At 42.6% G+C, this 18,746-nt stretch overlaps 1 protein-coding gene and 1 pseudogene across 1 annotated transcript in view; one reads left to right on the forward strand and one right to left on the reverse strand.

Annotated features, from left to right (window-relative positions):
- Nucleotides 1–17,015, reverse strand: part of SMCHD1 (structural maintenance of chromosomes flexible hinge domain containing 1) — an 85,991-nt gene extending 68,976 nt beyond the window's left edge. The window contains exons 1-3 of the mRNA XM_068932291.1: nucleotides 16,593–17,015; nucleotides 3,753–3,828; nucleotides 3,120–3,281 (exon numbers count right to left, since the gene is read on the reverse strand). Of these exons, the coding sequence (XP_068788392.1) occupies nucleotides 3,120–3,281; nucleotides 3,753–3,828; nucleotides 16,593–16,775 (421 nt within the window). The 5' untranslated portion in view covers nucleotides 16,776–17,015. The remainder of the gene's footprint in view (nucleotides 1–3,119; nucleotides 3,282–3,752; nucleotides 3,829–16,592) is intronic.
- LOC104139133 (small ribosomal subunit protein RACK1-like) lies at nucleotides 11,020–11,791 on the forward strand (annotated as a pseudogene).
- Nucleotides 17,016–18,746: the final 1,731 nt, after the last annotated feature.

Raw genomic sequence — 18,746 nt, forward strand, 5'->3', positions numbered from 1 at the left:
AAACCTTACCCACAGTAGAGGAAGATAGAGGGAGCATACACATAAGCCCATGTGATCAGATGGGATGCACTAAAGGAGGTGGCTGGTGTCATTAGAAGACCGTTCTCCATCATCTTTGGCAACTAGGGGAGCTTTCTGATGGCTACAAAAAGGCAAATGCCTTCTTAAGAAAGATAAGGAGGAGGATCCCAGGGAAGTACAGGCTGGTAAGCCTAACCTCAGGCTCTAGAAAGGTTATGGAATAGATCCTCTCAGAAGCCATTTCTGAGCACATGAAGTACAAGGCTACTGGGAACAGCAAGTACAGCTTTCCGAAGGGCAAATTATGTTTGATCAATCCATTTGTCTGCTATAATGAGATATGAATGGCTCAGTGGACAAGAGAAAAGCAATGCATGCTATATACCCTGACTTTAGCAAGGTCTCTGGCATGGTCTCCTCCAGTATCCTCATAGCCAAATTGCTGGATAAGTGAACACGATAAGGTGGATAGAAAATTGGCTGGACTACCAGACTCAAAAGGTTATCAGCACTACAAAGTTCCAGCTGGCAGCCAGATAGTGGCAGCGTTCCTCAGGGATCAATAGTGGGATCAATAACACTTAATGTCTTTGTTAACCACCTACGTGTTGGGATGGACTGCACTCATTAAATTTAGGGCTAAGACCAAATTTGGGAGAGTGGTCAATAAATGGGAGGGCTGGACTGCCATTCAGAAGGACCTTGACAGGCTGGAAAATGGGCTGAAAGGAACCTCATGAAGTTCAACAATGGCAAATGGAAAGTCCTGCACTAACGATGCAATACGCCTATTCAACAGTACACACAGAAAAATACTGAGGGTCCTGGCAGATATCAAGTTGAATAGGAGGCAGCAGTGTGCCTCTGTGGCTAAGGCAGCCAGTAACATGCTGGGCTGTATTAACAAGCGTAGCCAGCCCGTCAAGGGAAGTGACTCCCTTCGCCTCTACTAGCTTACCTGAAAAGACACTGAAATATTGAAGTGAATCCAGAGTATGCCCCCACCAATCAGGGGGCTGCAATACATGACATAAAAGGAAGGACTGGGAAGACAGGGATTGTTTAGGCTTAAGAGAAGGCTCAGGGAGATCTTACTGCGACTACCTGATTGGAGGATATAAAGAAGATGAAGCCAGATGCTTCTCAGAGGTGTGCAGTGATAGCACAAGACAGTGGACAGCAGAACACAAAAAATTCATCATAAAGTTTTGTTTTTTTTTTTTAAATCGTGACAGCGGTCAAATACTTGAACAGGTTGCCCAAACAGGTTCTGGAATTTCTGTTCTTGGAGATGTTCAAAACTCAGCTGGACAAGTCCCTCTGCAACTGGATCTAACTGGCCTTGCTTTGAGCAGGGATTACACTACATGACCTCTAGAGATCCTTTCTGACCTAAATTATTTTGGGATGCTATATAACAGTTTCACGTTTCCAAGATTTCCCAACTTTTCCCTGAAGAGCCCTTGGATGGTTGTTCTAGGCAAAGATTACCATATATGGCTCATCATCTTCAACACTGTTAGGTTCAGCCATCAGTTCAGTGTCACAAAGTAATGAAATAATAGTACTTGGTCTTCTCCTTTGCAAAAGCCTTCAGCTGAGGTAGAGGGGCAGAAGCATCAAGTAAAATTTAACAAATTTTGCATAGACAAGAGACACACAGGCTAGTTTACACTGCTATACCTGGGTTTTATTCATTTTGTTCACAAAGTAAAAACAAGAGCCTTAACTAAGCAGAACAGAATGCACAAGGCTGGAAAATGAACAACTAAGATCCATGATTGGCAAGAAAATGTGAGCTGCAAATAACACTTTATTATCTCTCCCAGTGCACAAAGTAGGGTCAATAGGTGAAAAAGGTAGGTAGCTGGTTCAAAGTATGCAAAAGAAAATGCTGTTTCACAGGACCTACTGTTAAGCAGGGGCTCAATACCACAAAACACTGTGAAAGCTAAAATTTTACATGGTTCAAAAAGTAGCTGGACAAGTTCATATAAAAGAAAAATCCATAGACATGAACTCAGGAGTCCCTGAATCAGTTCTGCTGTAAGTATCGTTACATGGCCCTTCTGTTTTCATCAGTTCTCAGGTGTCTGCTATTGGCTGCCGGTAGGAACAAAAAAACAGGGCTAGGTAGAATGCTAGGTGTGATCTAGTACAGCAATTCTTGTGCACAGGGAGTCAAACACACATCATAGTTCAAAGTACACAGTTTTGTCACAGTGTCGCAAACACTGAACCAAAACAGTGTCTTTTTTGAGGTGGCGGTATGAGGGCAAGCAACGGAAAGGCAGGAAGAGAGTAAGACGGGCAAAAGAAGAATGGTACTTTCAGACTATCAATAACTGCTGTTTAAAAGCACTGGAGAGATTGTTATGATACAGAAATCCCTGTGGGAATGGGATTAGTGTTTAGTGCTTCAGTCTCAATGTTTGCTTTTTCCAGACAATTTTGAGCAGGCAGTACTTAAGATATACATACTCAAAAAATCATCATAGGTACAGACAGAATTTTCTGAGAAGTTATACAAGGAAATTAACTTTTCAGTAAAATAAATCAGAAAATGGACTAATGAGAAATATTAGTCATACGTTTAATACACCAATTAAACAAAAACTTTTTTAAAGAAATACTTGCTCTTATTGGTTGGTTAAGTATCTGGTCTTTTGTATTTCTGTTAGCCCTGTAGAACCACAGGTGGAACAACAGATAAAATTCTACACTAGCTCATATAAAAGCTGTTCATCAAGTTTAAACAAAAGATCTACTGTAAATACAGGAGATACAAAAACCTGATGACATCAGTGCTGACCTGTCTTGACATCCGCAAGGTTACCATTAAGACTAAAGTTTTGTCACTTCTAAAATATATAAACTTCTTACAAAAGTATTTGCGGAAGTATCTCTGTAAATCTGGAATCTTACATGGCAATTTTGAGTCATTTTGAAGAGAATAATATGTTGAAAGACATACTTAATTTTTTTTTTACAGTTAAGACTATTCTTTTCACCTGCTGAAATTAAAACTTAAATTATCCATAACTGCGTTATACTCGCATAAACATCATTTATGCAAGATTTTTTTGGCAAATACTCACGCAAAGGATTTTGCCCTTCACTGGCATAATACTCATACATGCCACTTTTGACAAGTGTATCATAGTGCGGCAGGAAGTCAATTCGTTCCTTTGTTGCTGAAAGTAGCGTTTGATCAACTGACTGTAACAGATACAAAGTAACTCCATCTTGAACAAGTTCACCTAAAACAAAAATGAAACACAAAGGACATTGTGTAAAGATTCTTAATTGTTCCAGTCAACTTTTGTTCTCAAAATCACTACAGTTTTAACCTTAGGTAATCGCTGTACTTTCTTAGGCACAGACTAATCAACCTCCTGGGAACAACATTTAATTTAAAATCTTTTCACATTTCCAAGCTTAATAAAGTAAGTTTCTCCGGTTACTGGTACTTATATATCAGTTTCTCCCATTATTTACAAAAATTTGTAATGGAAGGTAAAAAATTACTTTGCATAACTGTCATCACACTATCTAGCAGTTGTTAAAGTTTTTTGTGAAAAGTCAATTTTGCAACAATTCTTGACAAAGTATTATAGGATTTGTACTACCATTTAATTATTGCATGTAATAGAATATAAACAATGATCATGTGATCTTTGCAATCAATATACAGAGTAGCTGTAATTTATTTCATCAGCTGTGATACTTACTGAAGTTGTCTTCTGTAATCTCTTTCCTGTTTGTTGTGGTAATAACAAAGTTTTCATTGGAAGCTATGCCAAATGCCTACAAAATTGGAAGAGATCAAATTACGATAAGTAACTATTCCATAAAGTACTCAGATAAATGAAAAATAGCGGGCTTTCCATTCATTTGCCACAAACTACTTAAAAGTGACAAAATATTTTTCCTGTATTACCTCAGAAACAGAATACAGTCAGTTTAACCCCAGATTTTGACTTTATTTGCTTTCTTAACTTAGCTAAAACTGTCTGTACTAGAGTACTTTGCTTTCTTGCTACTTAAAATATTTCTATGGAACAACAGGAAATTTTATGAAGGAGAAACTGTCTTACAGGTAATCACCTTGAAGGCTGAAGAATGAGATTTCAACAGCTCTACTTTAGACTGCACAACCACAACAGCAATGCTCATGACCTAAAGGGTAGCCTATATTTATTTGAGCTCTCTTAAGGCACTAAGCTGACCGAATACTCCTTAAAATTTGGTATACATTAAAAATTCTGCTTATGTTGAAGGAGTGAGTGGCTCTTTGTTCTCCAGCTACATCATAGATGAAAAACTGGATTGCTTTTAAAATATTCTTTTATTGAAGTATCTTCTTCTAAACCTAAACAACCTTTACCTCTTGATATCTCCAACTTCAGTACCTGTTTCTGTAGCTTAGGTCTATAGTTTAAGTTTTATTATCAGTCTTCCTTCTACTTTTCTGCAGAAGATTGGACTTTTCATTCTGCTTTCTCCACAGGCTTAGATATACGCTTCTATACCCGTCTGCCCTAATTTCTGTACCTTGACCTCCAACATTCATCTCTTTCTGAAAATCCAAATATCCATATTTTCTCCTGTTTTTCCAAATCTTCGAAAGTTAAGTTTTAATTAGTCAACCCTGTTGACATTAATTAATTAGCTTGATCTGCTCTTTCAAGACTTCAGCCAGTATTTTCAATAGGTGCTTTCTGCACTCTTAGCCATAACCTTTCCCAAAGGAACCACACTGAAGATACAGATAGTATCCATTGGCAAAATTGGCGAAATATGTCAATGCACGTTGTCAAATTATTCATATTATTTGTTGCAAGGGAAACAAATGGAGATAGCTCTGAACATCAATCTCTTGATGTCTACAAAAGAATCTGGAATAACTACTACTTTTGAACTTTCCTATCTACAGATCTCTTCAACGTAACCACTCATATTACATAAATTTTCACATGGCAAACCTGTGAGGGGGAAAGATGTGCTCAGAGCAAAGCAAATAAGCAGTTAAAAATATGGACAATATAAAACTAACATACTACTGTGCTGTTGGAAGTTAATATAGAATACCTGAACTGAAGAGTCTGAAACCAAAAAGCACAAACAAGGATCTTTTTTTCTCAGGTAACATTCTAGCTCCCCTGTTTTCACTACTTCCCAAAGCTTTTCTGCTCTCCTAACCTTATCAAAGGTGCGGTATTTACTTTCAGGCAGCAGGTAAACAGGATGGGGTACTGCATGCACAAGACAGCAGACTGCTTGCTCTGTAGGGGCAGCCTCCTCCTTTCGGTCCTCCCTCCACTCCACCACAGGGCTTCAACTTAACTGACGGCAACAGCCTCAGGGGTAGAGCTACACTTGCCTTTCCTGGGTGAACCCTAAGTGACTGTATCTCCTGGCAGTAGCTCCGTTCTGCTCAACTCCAAGCGGTTGTCATTCACATAGATAAGTTACTAGGCAGGTTCATGGGCCTAGACCTAACGGCAGATTGTTTTTCTTGTCCACATGGGAAATGTAAGAGGCTATATCCTTTATAAACTTTGTCCAACTTAGGATCAAAATTCTCAGTTTGAAAGTTCCACTTACAAGTCTTAATTTGTTGTACTTCTTCCTTCCCTCTGCCACACTATCTTGGCCATCCCAGTCCCTGTCTCTTCTCACTATGCCAAGCAGTGGTGCAGTGATTTCGAAGTTGTCCCACTGTGTGGACATAGTCTCCAAGAGCATAAGATGCTCATCCCTGAATAAAAAAAGAACCTACTGGATAATTTGCTTGAACAGTTGATTGTGTCTAATTTGATTCTGTTAAACAGTGTTTGGTCAAATGTTTCATTTCTCACTAAGATTCCAGCATGTAAGAGACATGTCATGGCATCCTTAACGTAAAGTGTTGAGATTTCAGTGCTGAGCTCCTTTCAGCTGGTATTATGCCTTTTTTCAAACCAACACAGAAGACGCACCCACTTCTTAACTTCAGAAGAGTCAAACAACTGCCTAATGTGCGTTCAGATTATAAATCCATTGATTATTCTTAAATTGTCAAGACTTACAGTTGCAATCTAGCTTTTTACATCACCAAAATCTTGAAGGGTACAATAGAATCACTGTAGTCAGAAATGCCCCTGGACGTTTGCAATGAAAAAGTGTTTGGAAGTTATTGCATCAAAATAGCTAGATAGAATGCTTTTTGGGGGGATATGAAAGAAAAGCTTTGGCAAAACTGGGAAAACACTGAGAAAAGTTCCAATCTAGGAGAAAAAAAAAAACAACATATGTCCTGTAAAAAGAGAAGTGGATATGTGAAAAGATAAGGATTATGAACTGCTGGTTACATATGATCACTATATGCATAATCAAAAGTCAAAATATTACAAGGATGATGAACAAAAATGTCCCGTCTTGATAAAATTATTGGATTGTGTGATTTCAGTTGGATAACAAGCTTCTGCAACTATACTCATACCATGAAAAGAAAAAAGAAAACAGTGAAGATTGTAGATTAAGATCAACGAACCAGATTCTGAGTAGTTGCAAGGGGATGTGGAGAGGGAAGAGTTACTTGTGAAGACCCACTTGAGTTGTTTGCTAAGCCACAGATGATAACTATGCTCAGAAGTGTGTCGAGCATAAACTGCAGGGATTCGGTAGCAGGGAAGCTGCAGGGATTGACCAGTGTGGGATGCGGCCACGTATTGCCCTGGCCCATCACAGTCAGCTGCAGCCAGCTCAGAAATCAATAAAAACAACCTGCTGTGTGCCAAAATTTCAACTTGGCAGCTGCAGCCAGCTCAGAAATCAATAAAAACAACCTGCTGTGTGCCAAAACTTCAGCTTGGCAGAGGAACACATGGCACCTCTGCTCAAATAATAGTAGCCATCGCTCTTTCTTAATAAGTGGAAAAAATGCAGGCAACATGCGGAAAAGCAGAGGAGATGCACAGAAGGAGACACTGCTGGAATGCCCTCTTGGAAGAAGGTGCTCCACCCCACAGCAAGGACACCCCTGAAGGGGCTGTGGCCCACTGAGGTTCCACACTGGAGCAGAGACACTCCTCCAAAGGGGCTGTGACCCACGGGTGACCCACGACGGAGCAGAGGAAAATGAACAGGAAGCATAGAAGAGTGGCAGAAAGAAATCATTAGGTGCACAACCCCAACCATCGCCTGTTGCCTCACCAAAGGAATTGGGATGGACTAAGCATAAGGTGTGGGGAATACAAGAGATGTTTAGACTAAGAAGGGGGGAGGAGAGGTGTTTGACAGAAGTTGAGCTTTGGGAAGGGGGAGGAAAAGTGTTTTCCTTGAGCATTTGTTTAATTCTTTTCCCTTTCCCCCCCTCCCAAATACTCAAATCAGTAATCAAAAGTTTGTGTTAATTGTAACAAGTTAAAACCCCCTGAGTTGAGACTGCTTTTCTGAAACAGGAAGTCAGTTTTTATACCTATGAAATCATACAGTAGCCAAAAAGTTCTTTTTATTCAAGCAAAAGAAGCGCATCCTTTATAAACTGGAGGCTCAGCCTGGAGCACTGCATATGCTTCATGATAAATAAATAAAGCTAATGGATCTCAATTTGTTGGTGGATACATATGACATGAAATTAATTTAATGCTAAAAGATTAGTTTGAAATAGCCAAAGGAAGAATGCCACACATGCAAGAAGCTTTCACCAGAGCAATTTACAGGCAAGATATATGAAAGCGTGAATAAAATGTGATCTCTCAAACCTTTCTAACTGAACCAAGTTTCAACTTATATACTTGCTTCTTTTTTTTTTTTTTGTACATAAAGAAAAAACAAAAAAGGCAGACAATTCACCAGCAACTAAAACTTCTTCAACCAGGCCTTAGTTTTTTTTTTTTTCCCCTCACATACGAGCACATAAGCACCCAAAGCAAATGTTGCTGCTATTTGATCTGAAGTCAACAACATGCACTGTGAGGCTACTAAGCGAACCAGAACATTTAACATGAAGTAGTCACCATAGATTTTGCCACTAGATGTACCACCTGCCTTGGAAAGTCGTTCAACAACCAAACGTTCAACTTTGCATGTATGCTAACATGGGTAGACTTGAAGTGATAAGTGAATGAGGAACAACATGCTGTAAATACACAATCACTGGTCCGCTTCCAGTGCCTCTCCAGTCTATTAGCTAATACTGTTAAGTATAAGATAATCATTGTTGGTGCTATTTTTTCAAACCAAAGGGCAGGACAGTATCACGTATGACAGATATAAGACACTGAAACCAAAACTACAACACACCCACTTGCAACACAAATCTTTCCAGCACAAGCAGAAAGCATGTTTTAGTGAACCATGGCAGTATAGGCTACTTGCACAGCGCTAACTCCCCAGCAACAAACAATCCATTATCAGTGACGCTGTAAATTAGTTATTTTCTTTCATAGCTTTAATGTGTGTTATAGAAGTAAGTGTCACAAAAATCTTTTAGGAAAGGCTAGAGAAAGAGCATACAAATTCTGAAATGTCTAAGCAACCTTCGCACAACAAGCAACTTCCATATCTTTAAAATCGTCTATCTCCTATGGAAAACATGTCCAATAAGCAGATGCATGAGAATGATGTGAAGACCTGGCCTTGCAGCTTACTGATGTAGCCAAGGGATAACAGAGACATAATAGCCCAGCCATTCAGTCATGTTCCGCAAAGTGGCATCTAGCCCAAGTATAATTTTCTGGCTAGTAGCATTTTATTGCTGATGTTAAACATGATGTTATCTTAAAGGGAAGTTGAACTGCATTGGTTAATTGTAATGAAATCTGGCAAGCGCCTTTCAATGCAGCCCTTTATAGCTACCCGTCTTCATAAAACTTTTGTCTTTGATAAGTGTACCTCAGCTAGCTAAGCAGGATAAAAAGCAGCACAGCTTTACTTTGAACACGTCACACTGGTTCAGTGGATCCTTTGCTAGCGCTTGTTCAGGAACCTAAAAAAGGTGCCTAATGTCCATCCAGACTCTACAAGACATTCAGCCTTCTGTAACTTTGCATACAATTAACTAAATGCTCCGTGCTAGTTGTTAATTTATTACCTGAAAGATATACATCTACCAGGTAGTTACCCCTGTTCTACGCCACATCAAAAAGAGAATTATCAGTTCAAATTGGAAGAATACTACTAGATCAACAAATTGATGAAACTAATTAAGGAAGAGGATTTTTTTCCCTCAAACCACAGATTTCTTTTCAAACTAGGAGCTGTCTTTCAGTTAACTGTCTTTTATCCATGCTTACTTATCCATAATAACTGTCTTTTATCCATGCTTACTGGATATCGAGACACTTGTATCATGTCTCTCAATCAGCCACACAACTAAATAATATTAAGTTCATTCATACAAATTAGCAGATACAAATTGTAGGATATTAACAGATTAAGTGGAAACTAAGCCCTGCTAGACACTCTTGAGAACAAGTGTATATAAACCTATAAAACTGCTAACCAGATAAACTTTTCCAATACACTGACAGGTCAGCTAGCCCCAAGAGATGGTAAGAGCACAAAGGGTAGTGGAGCAAGTATGATAAGAATCATCTTCAGGCAAGCTCACTGATATTCTTACCAATGTCACAAAAGAAACATAAAACATCTTTGGACACCAACAGAAAGATGGGTGTTCCAAAGATCTCTAGAAAAGCAGCTACATTCAAAACAGATAGAAATTATTTGTAAGCATGTTAGCTGGGGCTCAAATCAGGAAACCGTATATTACAGAAATACAGGAATACCCAGCAGCTCTAGGCAGATGGTCACTTGAAAAAAAGTCTACAGGCAAAACCCAGCAATGGACATCAGCGTTCTGAAACATTCTCTAGCCATCCTTTTTTAACAGCGACCCCAAATCAAAGAACAAATTACACAAGACTAAATTTGCAGAACTTGATGTGGCCTGTGCTTTGCACTATTTCAATTTCTAAAAGTAGATAAACTTATCTCCTTGCAAATATTTAGAACTGTATCAATATAAACATCAAGAAGTGAAGCAGGTAATTCAACAGAAACATTAAGAATACTGTTACATAACACTAGACCCAGTAAAGTTTGGATGAGGTATCAAAGTAAACCATGATCAATATTTTGGTGGGAAAATGGAGATAAAATGAACACAGGGAAGCGTCTCTTTTCAAGATCTGCATACTCATTAGTGCTTTAACGAGCTAAAAGAAGCTAGGGACCCTAAAATTAATGCAGAGAGCATGCTATCATTAGTAGACTTGTTCAGAGCCTAGATAAACACAGGAACTGTCACCAGAAATTCACAAACAATTGTCTGTAAAAGCACTGTCACAAATATTAACAAATGCAGTTACTAACCAAAGATTTGACATCAAATCCATACAGCTTCCACCATGAAAATACACTGTATGGTATCATGCGTAAAGTAACAAGCAATTTGGAAGCCAACCTTAGAATGCAAAAACACTTTGTTACATCCAAGAAGTTGCCTCTGGATAACTAATGCTAAAGGAATGTTGATACTCTGCATCTTATTGTATCACCATTACTCAAATCTGAGCAAGAACTTAAAACACACACATTCTTCCAAATCAGTCAATATAAACATTTTAATAATGTACCAGAGTGCACACAGGTATGCAAAATACACCCTTCTTCCCACTAAAATAGGAGTAACAAAAAGGAAGATGCTATACACAAGCTTTTCAGTGAAGACTGAAATACCAATATGATACCGCTCGAAAAAAACTCAGGGTGAATGTTGGCTATTGCATCTTAGAAACACCTTACAGTACCTCCAACTTACTTGTGCCCTCCCCCCCCCCCCCCGACACATCTTGTTTTTGTATGTATGACATGTTTAAACAACATCTACTTTAGTTGCTTTTCTCTCCTCCTGCTTGCTACCTCTCGATGCGGCTGGACAAGACCAGGCCAGGGCCTCCATCAGATTCACTGCCATCCTCCAGCCCCGCTGCCACCACGTCAGCGCAGATGACCCTGTGTGGCACCCTGAAAGGACATGATGGCTAGGTGATGCAGACTGCTACCACCCTGCAGTTCCTGGACAGGATCTTCTCTGCCGCACGTTACAAGACCATCATGATATGGAAGGTGACTGAGAATAAGACCAACTATGGGATCCTGCAGCAAGCCCTGTGTGGCTGCTCGCACTTTGCCAGCAATGTGGTCATGTCCTCTGACAGGCAGCTTGCTCTCAGACTTCTGGGACAGCACCCTGCATTGCTGGAACCTCACCATAGGCACCACCACCCACTGCTTTGTGGGCTACACTAAGGATTTGCCAAGCGTGGCCTTCTCATCTGAGAGCCCCACATCATCTCAGGCTTCAGGGATAAGAGCATCAAGCTTTAGAGCACTTTGCATGTCTGCAAGTACATGGTGCAGGACAAGAGTGATGCAGACTGAGCATCATGTGTGCACTTCTCCCCAGACAACAGTAACCCCATCATCTCTCCTGTGGCTGGGACAAGCTGGTGAAGTTTTGGAACTTGGCTAACTGCAAATTGAAGACTAACATGTTCATTGGGCACCTGGACTACCTCAGTACAGCAACTTTCTCACCCAAAGGGTGCCTCTGGCAGCAAGGATAGCCAGGCTGAATGAAGATGAGCACCTGCACACCCTTGACAGAGGGGACATCATCAACACCTTGTGCTTCAGCTCCAACCACTATCAGCTTTGTGTTGTTCTTTTTTCAAAATATTCTAGGCTCCCCAGTACCAGACAGACATGGACTTACTGAAGCAAAACCAGCAAAGGGCCAGAAACGTGATTACGGAGCCGGAGCATCTCCCATACATGGACAGGCTGAGAGAGCCAGGACTGTCTAGCCTGGACAAGAAAAGGGTCAGGAGGGGTCCTATCCATGTGTATCAAATCAAAATTTGATGAGTGAAACAAAGAAGATGGAGCAAGATTCTTCTCAGTGGTGCCCAGTGACAGGACACGAGGTAATGGGCACAAACCAAAACACAGAAAATTCTGTCTAAACATAAGAAACAACTTATTTTACTGTGATTGAACACTGGAATAAGTTGCCCAGACAGGTTGCGGAGTCTCCATCCTTGGAGATATTCAAAAACTAACTGGACACAGCCCTGGGCAACCTGCTCTATCTGGCACTGCTTTTAGGAGGGAGATTGGACGAGGCCATCTCCAGAGGTGCTTCCAACCTCAACTACTCTGTAATTCTGCAAGTTCCTGATTAAAGAATCTTTATAAGGAAGCAAATGAACAAAGGTTTTATAATACAAAAATATAATTATTGCCAGATGGATAGAACTTACCATTAAGAATAGAAATACTTGTACTGAGCAAATTTATTGAAATAGTAGCTTAGTAAGGTACCCAAATACCTTAAAATGCCTTTAACAGTTATCCTTAGGTGATACAAACAGTTGAAGTTCCTAATATTTGTTCACCTCATCATAAATAATTTCATTAAATATTATTTATTAGCCATTAACAAGCAAACATGCACAAAAACTGCACTTATTTCTTGAGTTTCCACTGTGTCCAAGTTTTAGTACTGTTAGCTGTACTGGTGCTTCATTCCAAAGCCTCTCAAATACCCTTGTGCACATAGCAAAGCTTCTGTGCGTTTTCAATACAGATAACTTTTTTGCTTAAAACACATTGTGACCTCTCTCAGCACTTGGAAAGATTCAAACTAGTTTAACACTAAATTGAGCTAGCAGATCATTTTTAATTAAGAGGTTTCCGCATTAGGATTGATCACTACAAGGAAGAAGAACAAAGCCTATTTGCACCAGTCCTGCTTTATAAAATTTTTTAGATTGTTTTTACACTCAACATGAAAGTTAATTTATCACACCCAAACACAGTCATGAATTAACTTGTTTTTAGGAAATAGTAACAAAATTCATGCGGTGACAATAACTATTTGCTTCAAAAACAGAAGTTTCAAAATGGAATAAAGAATATTTTAATAATAAAGCAGAAATATTGTATATGATAACAGATTGAGAGAAAATGAATTGGATCCTTAACCCAACTCTCAGTTACTGAATCTCTTATCTGGAAAAATTAGGTTTTTTGCAAAACAAACAGGAACGTACTTAAACTCTCTCCATAGCGTGGAAAAAGTGTAAAAAGTCTTAGGAAGTTGCAGCCTAAGACCATGACTTCAAGAAATCAATTATTTTCAACTCAGGATTCTCAAATGTTGCACTCAGGTTTAATCTTACTATTTTTCAAGATTACCATTCTCTTTTAACTCCAGTTTGTCCAGATATATCCAAAGGAATTATCTCATGACACAGAAAGATGTTTACAGCAGAAACAGTTCCATCAGCTTAATACATTTCTGGCACCTTTGTCAGACGTTACCGCTCCCACAGCCCAGTCGACAGTCTGAAAAATGCATGTGTACCTTGCTGCTACAGTAGACTAATTCAATTGCATGACAAATGGCCAAAGTAAATTTAAAGCAGAGCCTGTACTCAGGTTGAACCACTCACTGGACAGAGTAACCCTGGAAACCAATACTGCTAGACACACTGTGTTTGCCTGATCAAGCACTCAGCTTTAATTGGAGAGAAGTGAATATGACATTCTGCTTCTCTCTCCTCTTAAGTAAGCTTTGAGTTGTTAAGATTATCAACTGAACGTTTCCTCCTGAACTTTCATCACTTTGCTGGTAAGTTTTCAGCACCACAAACTGGGGAAAGTCTGCTTCAGTCACGTGAATCCAATCATCATCATTTTCTCGGAAACAGTAGTTACAGCCTTCAAGATTCCAGAAATATTGCACTTTGGAGTAAAACACTTGGAGAAATACATACACTGTGCAAAACACCCAAAGACACTGAGATGCCAAGAACACTCTTCTAGAAGTCTTACAAGACAACCCATACTCATATTACTGTGCCACACATCAGATATCACACTTCCTGGACCTAAGCCTGAAAGCTTTCACCATATCAGCATTGCTAATCACATCAAACAATTTGCCTAGACACACTGGCATGCAGAGTTGGACATCCCATACATAAGATAATGAAAGGTGCAATGAGTAAAGAGCTACCACATCGAATCTAGCTGCGATGAAGGCAACTCTGAACTCACAGAGAGCCAACACATTATTACAGAAAGCCCCTTCTCCAAGAGAATGATCATTTGAGATTCTTGTTGCACGTGTTTCTAAGAGTGCCAACTGCATTATCCTTAATATGATAACACCTCAAAATGGTCCCCAGGGTAGTGGATAAGGATTAGGGTGTTGACATGGTAAGGACTTCTACTTTACTTTTGTTTCCACAGACACCAAATCCAAACACATCAAGTTCTGCTTTGCCGTGTTAGATTTTTCAAACACAATGTTGCTCATCCCAGTGGTCTGCCTAATGACATCAAAGTCATCCACAATGCTGACACATTTTCTGAGATAAGAAAACTCAGAAGTTGTCTATGTCCAAGATTTGTCACATGTGATAATGATGATTTACTACTGAAAACTGTGGGGTTGCATGGAGACAGAAGTCACTGGAGCATGCAGCATACAATGAGCAAGGAAAAGAAAGGCTTCTTTTGTCCATAACAAGTTGCAAAATTAGCACCAACCCTACCCAGTCAATTAACTAACAAAAAAGATGGGTTAAACAGCTCATCAACACATTTGCCCTGAAAACTGAAAATATGAAGTATCTTTGTGAATCTGGAAGGTCACCCAATACAGTTGAGATGGAGGAGAGAGAGGGGACCCCATTAAGACTGCTATATTCTGGGAAGAAATCATGTAATATTACTGAAGGTACTCGTAGGAGACAGAAACACGACAACGATGCTCCATTAAAAGGCAGAAAAAAGGGGATTCTGTACAGGTTAAATCAGATCACGAGGATGGACTACATTTGAGTGGTAAATTGGGTAGCCATGATCTTATTGTACACTTTCAGACTTTAATAATCTTTATGCACTAAAGAACCACCTATTCTGAAGCCTTCTTAGAAGGCCATGAATCCACTTCATTGCCTGGCATTTCAGGATGTTACATTACATGAACTGTATCAATTTCTTTATTCCATCGAGTTACTTGTTTCTTTCTGAACTTATGAACTTTAGACACACCGATTAGATAAAAGATATGTGCCAATACTTGATAACCAAGTGACTGCTGAGTAGTAGTAGTATGTTAAATAATAATGCACATCAGTACCACTAAACGAACATACCATTTTGAAAACTGAAATAAGAGAATTACGCCTGTCATACACGTCTAGCTCCTCCTTGCATTCCTGTTGACATTGACAATTCAAAGCTTCCATCACAGTAAGAAATCATTATATTAAACACTGTCTAGACATGAAACAAACTATACAATTTTATCCAAGAACATATAGCCTAAAGAACAAAGCGCAAATCACACTGGATGAAGGAACTAAGAGTAATTTACAGCTGATTTCCCTGGGTGCTTCATGATATAAAAAGACATACAGCCAACCAATAGATTTACAGTATTTGTTACTCCCTCAGTAAACGAAAGTATGACAGAAAATGGGTGATGCCTCCTGGTATGACAGGCAAAAGTCGTAAGTCCCTTTCATGCTCAAGTAAACAGCACGCACGTAGAAAAGAAATCTCCACCTCCAAGAACTTTGGAGGGAGAATAAACTCGCGTTTTGTGTAATAAAAGCCAAAGAAGACTGAAACACGGGACAGCAAAGACCACAACGTATGCACATTATCTGAACAGCAGCCACCGTTACGGACCTCGGACCGAGAGTTACAAATTTCGTGACTGGGAAATAGCCAGTACTTATTTCCGACACCTTGGACAGCAGAAAGAGAAAGCCGCGCTCCGACCCGGCTGCGGCGGTACAGCGGCGAGGCGGAGATTCCCCCCGGCGCCCCGCCGCCGCCGCGGCCGGCCCGCGCCCCGGGCGGGCGGGCGGGCGGTTCCCGGCGCGGCCGCGCGGGGGAGCTGCGCAGCGGCCGCTTCCCCCCGAGCCTCCGCCAGGGGGCCAGTCCCGCCGCGCCGCACCCGCAAGGCCTCGCCGGCCGGGACGCTGACGCCACACGGTCTCGTCCCGTCCCGTCCCGTCCCGCCGCGCACGGCCGGGCTACGCTACTCCCTGCGGCGGGAGCAACTTCTCCTCGACGGCCACTTCTCTCCGTCCCGGCAACAAAGTTTGCGGCACGAAAGCGCGACGCCAGCGGGCACCGACGCGGGCGCCGCCCGCCCCGCGGCGGGTGAGCGAGCGAGCGAGAAGGAGGCGGCCGCCCGCCCCGCTACCGCCGCCGGGGCCGCCCGCGGCGGAGGCTCCCCGCGCGCGTGGGGCCTCGGCACGTGCCGGCCGCCCCCCTCGCTCGCCCTCCCTCCGCCTCCGCCGCGAGGCCCGCGCGCGCCGACCGTTGGCGACCGTTGGCGGCCGTTGGGGCCCGCGCGCGCGGCGCCCCTCGGTCGCGCCAGCCCCCGGCCGTCGCCGCAACCGCCGCCTCGGCGGGAACGGGGCGCACGCAGCCCCCGCCTCGCCGCCGCGGTGCCCGCCGCCGCCTCGCTGCTTCCCCCCTGGCCCCGGTACCTGGCAGACGGCGCTGCGGAAGCCGCGGTAGTTGTCCTTGCCGTAGCTGAGCACTTTCTCGTCAGGGTCCGCCTGCTCCTGGCGCCGGTCGAAGAGAAAGACGGTGCGGTCCCCGCTGCCGCGAGGCGTCAGCGCCACCGGCCTGCGAGCTCCGCGGCTGCCTCCCGCCGCCGCCGCTGCCATGTTGAGAAGCCGACGAGACAGAAACCGTCCGGCCGCGATGGCGGCAACAGCGACAGCTCCGGCCCGGCCCGCGAGCTCCCCCGCCTGGCGCTGCTCCTCTCGCGCGCGGAAACCGCGGCGGGGAGAAGAGGAGGAGCCTGGCGGGGAGGCTCGGGCGGCGGCCCGGAAGGGAGCGGGGCGGAGCCGGCAGCGCCGAGAGCTTCAGCGCAGCCCGGAAACGAAACCGCTCCGCAGCGCCGCGACTCGGAACGAGTCGGAGCCCGTTTCCCCCCCCGACCCCGCCCGCCCACCCACCACTTCCGCCCCAGCCGGGCAGGGCGGCGGCGGGAGGGCGCCCTCCAGCCGCGCCTGCAGGGGGCGCCGGCGCGCGCGGGGCCGCCGCCGGCTGCGGCCGGCCCCGGCCCCGCCTCGTGGGGTTGGAGCGGTGGCGGCAGCGAGCGGGTTGTGCCGGCGCTCCTTGCTGGTTGCGGCGTTGGGGCTGGGTCTGGCCGTCAAGTGGGAAGGAGCATGTGAGCTTTCGCTTTCCTTGAAATAAACTGAACGATCCAGTCGGGTTTTATTTTTTTATTATTATTTTTTCCCCCTTTCTCCTCAAACGCTTTTGCCAGCTGGCAGTTGTCCTATCTCCTCGGTGCGCCCACCCGTTCCCGTTTCTCACCGTCCTTCTCCATATGGCGGCTGAGACGTCAGCGGTATGTCTTGTCAGTGCCACGTGCTCCCGCGAACCGTCTGCTGATACAGATAAGGTTACACAGAGTGCCTTCAGAAGTGCTAATAAATGCTGCCAAAGGTATAAATATGTAAAAATACAGAAGAAGGTTGCTTCTGCTTTTCAGTACGCTTGCGGGTATGTCAAAGATCATGTCACAGTACGTAAGAAGAGCTTCCTTCTTCTGTTACCCTTCATCTCTTTAGAGCAACGGCCTTCTGCGACACCGCTGCTTTCTGTGGGTGAGATGCTTGCTGTCTGCCTGCACCCGACTTTCTTGGAACTCGCTTGGTTTGAACAGGCCTGTCTGGAATATGAGGGAGAGCTGCATGATCCAAAGCACTTCCACCCTCGGTGCTCTTTGCATTTTATTAGCCGTGATGATACTATAAAACTATGATTAAATGTTAACTTCATGATGTGATTCCTAAGGCAATGCTATTTATAAATAGTGTTTTTGATGATGGTTTCCCATTGACTGACAAGTCCTCAGAGTGTTTAGAGTCAGTTTTATTGTTTCTTTTTTCTGAGGGGAGGGCAGGAATGCTTCTTTGACAGTGGAATCAGGATTAAGTTCCTGCTCAGCAGATTACGTGGAAGGAACTATGTAAATAAAACAGAAGTGCTTATGGAATCCTTAATTAGCACCCTCAAGCATTTTTTTTAATGCTATAAGCTTGTAACACTTTTTTAGGGTAAAGAGTTGGTTTGTTATTTTCGGCCTTAGAAACAAATTTCAGTTAAAACTTAATTTTGAAGTTAAACTTAAAACTTAATGAAGTTCTTAGTTTTTTGTATATGTACAATCTTAATAACTTTTGCCTATGTGCCACTTTCAAGGAATGGTAGGACTGCAGTAGCTGCAAAACTGCAGTTTAAATGAAGTAGTTAAGAAGTGCAGTCTTAATGATCTTTAAAGAAGTAGCAAAACATACTTGTCAGGAAACTGTCAAGAAGTTTCGATTTGTGATTCATGCTAGGGTGGACTAACAGTGTTTCCTCCTATCATAAACAATTACACTGACATAGCTGGGTTGCATAGAGAAGAAATTCAGTAAGCGAAACTTAATGTGTTCAGACTTCCTGAAGCTGTGGCTTACGCTTCTGATGTGTTAATTCAGGGAAACTGAATGTGTTTTGACTTCGTGTGTTCCTGCTGTACTTAAATTCATCCTCTCGTCCTGCGTGTTACTCTTGTATTCTGAGTTTATGCACGGCCTTTCAATGTTGTCAGTTGAACATAGCAAACGTATTTAAGAACT

Source organism: Struthio camelus, chromosome 2 (genome assembly GCF_040807025.1).
Source record: "Struthio camelus isolate bStrCam1 chromosome 2, bStrCam1.hap1, whole genome shotgun sequence".
Classification (NCBI taxonomy): Eukaryota; Metazoa; Chordata; class Aves; order Struthioniformes; family Struthionidae; genus Struthio; species Struthio camelus.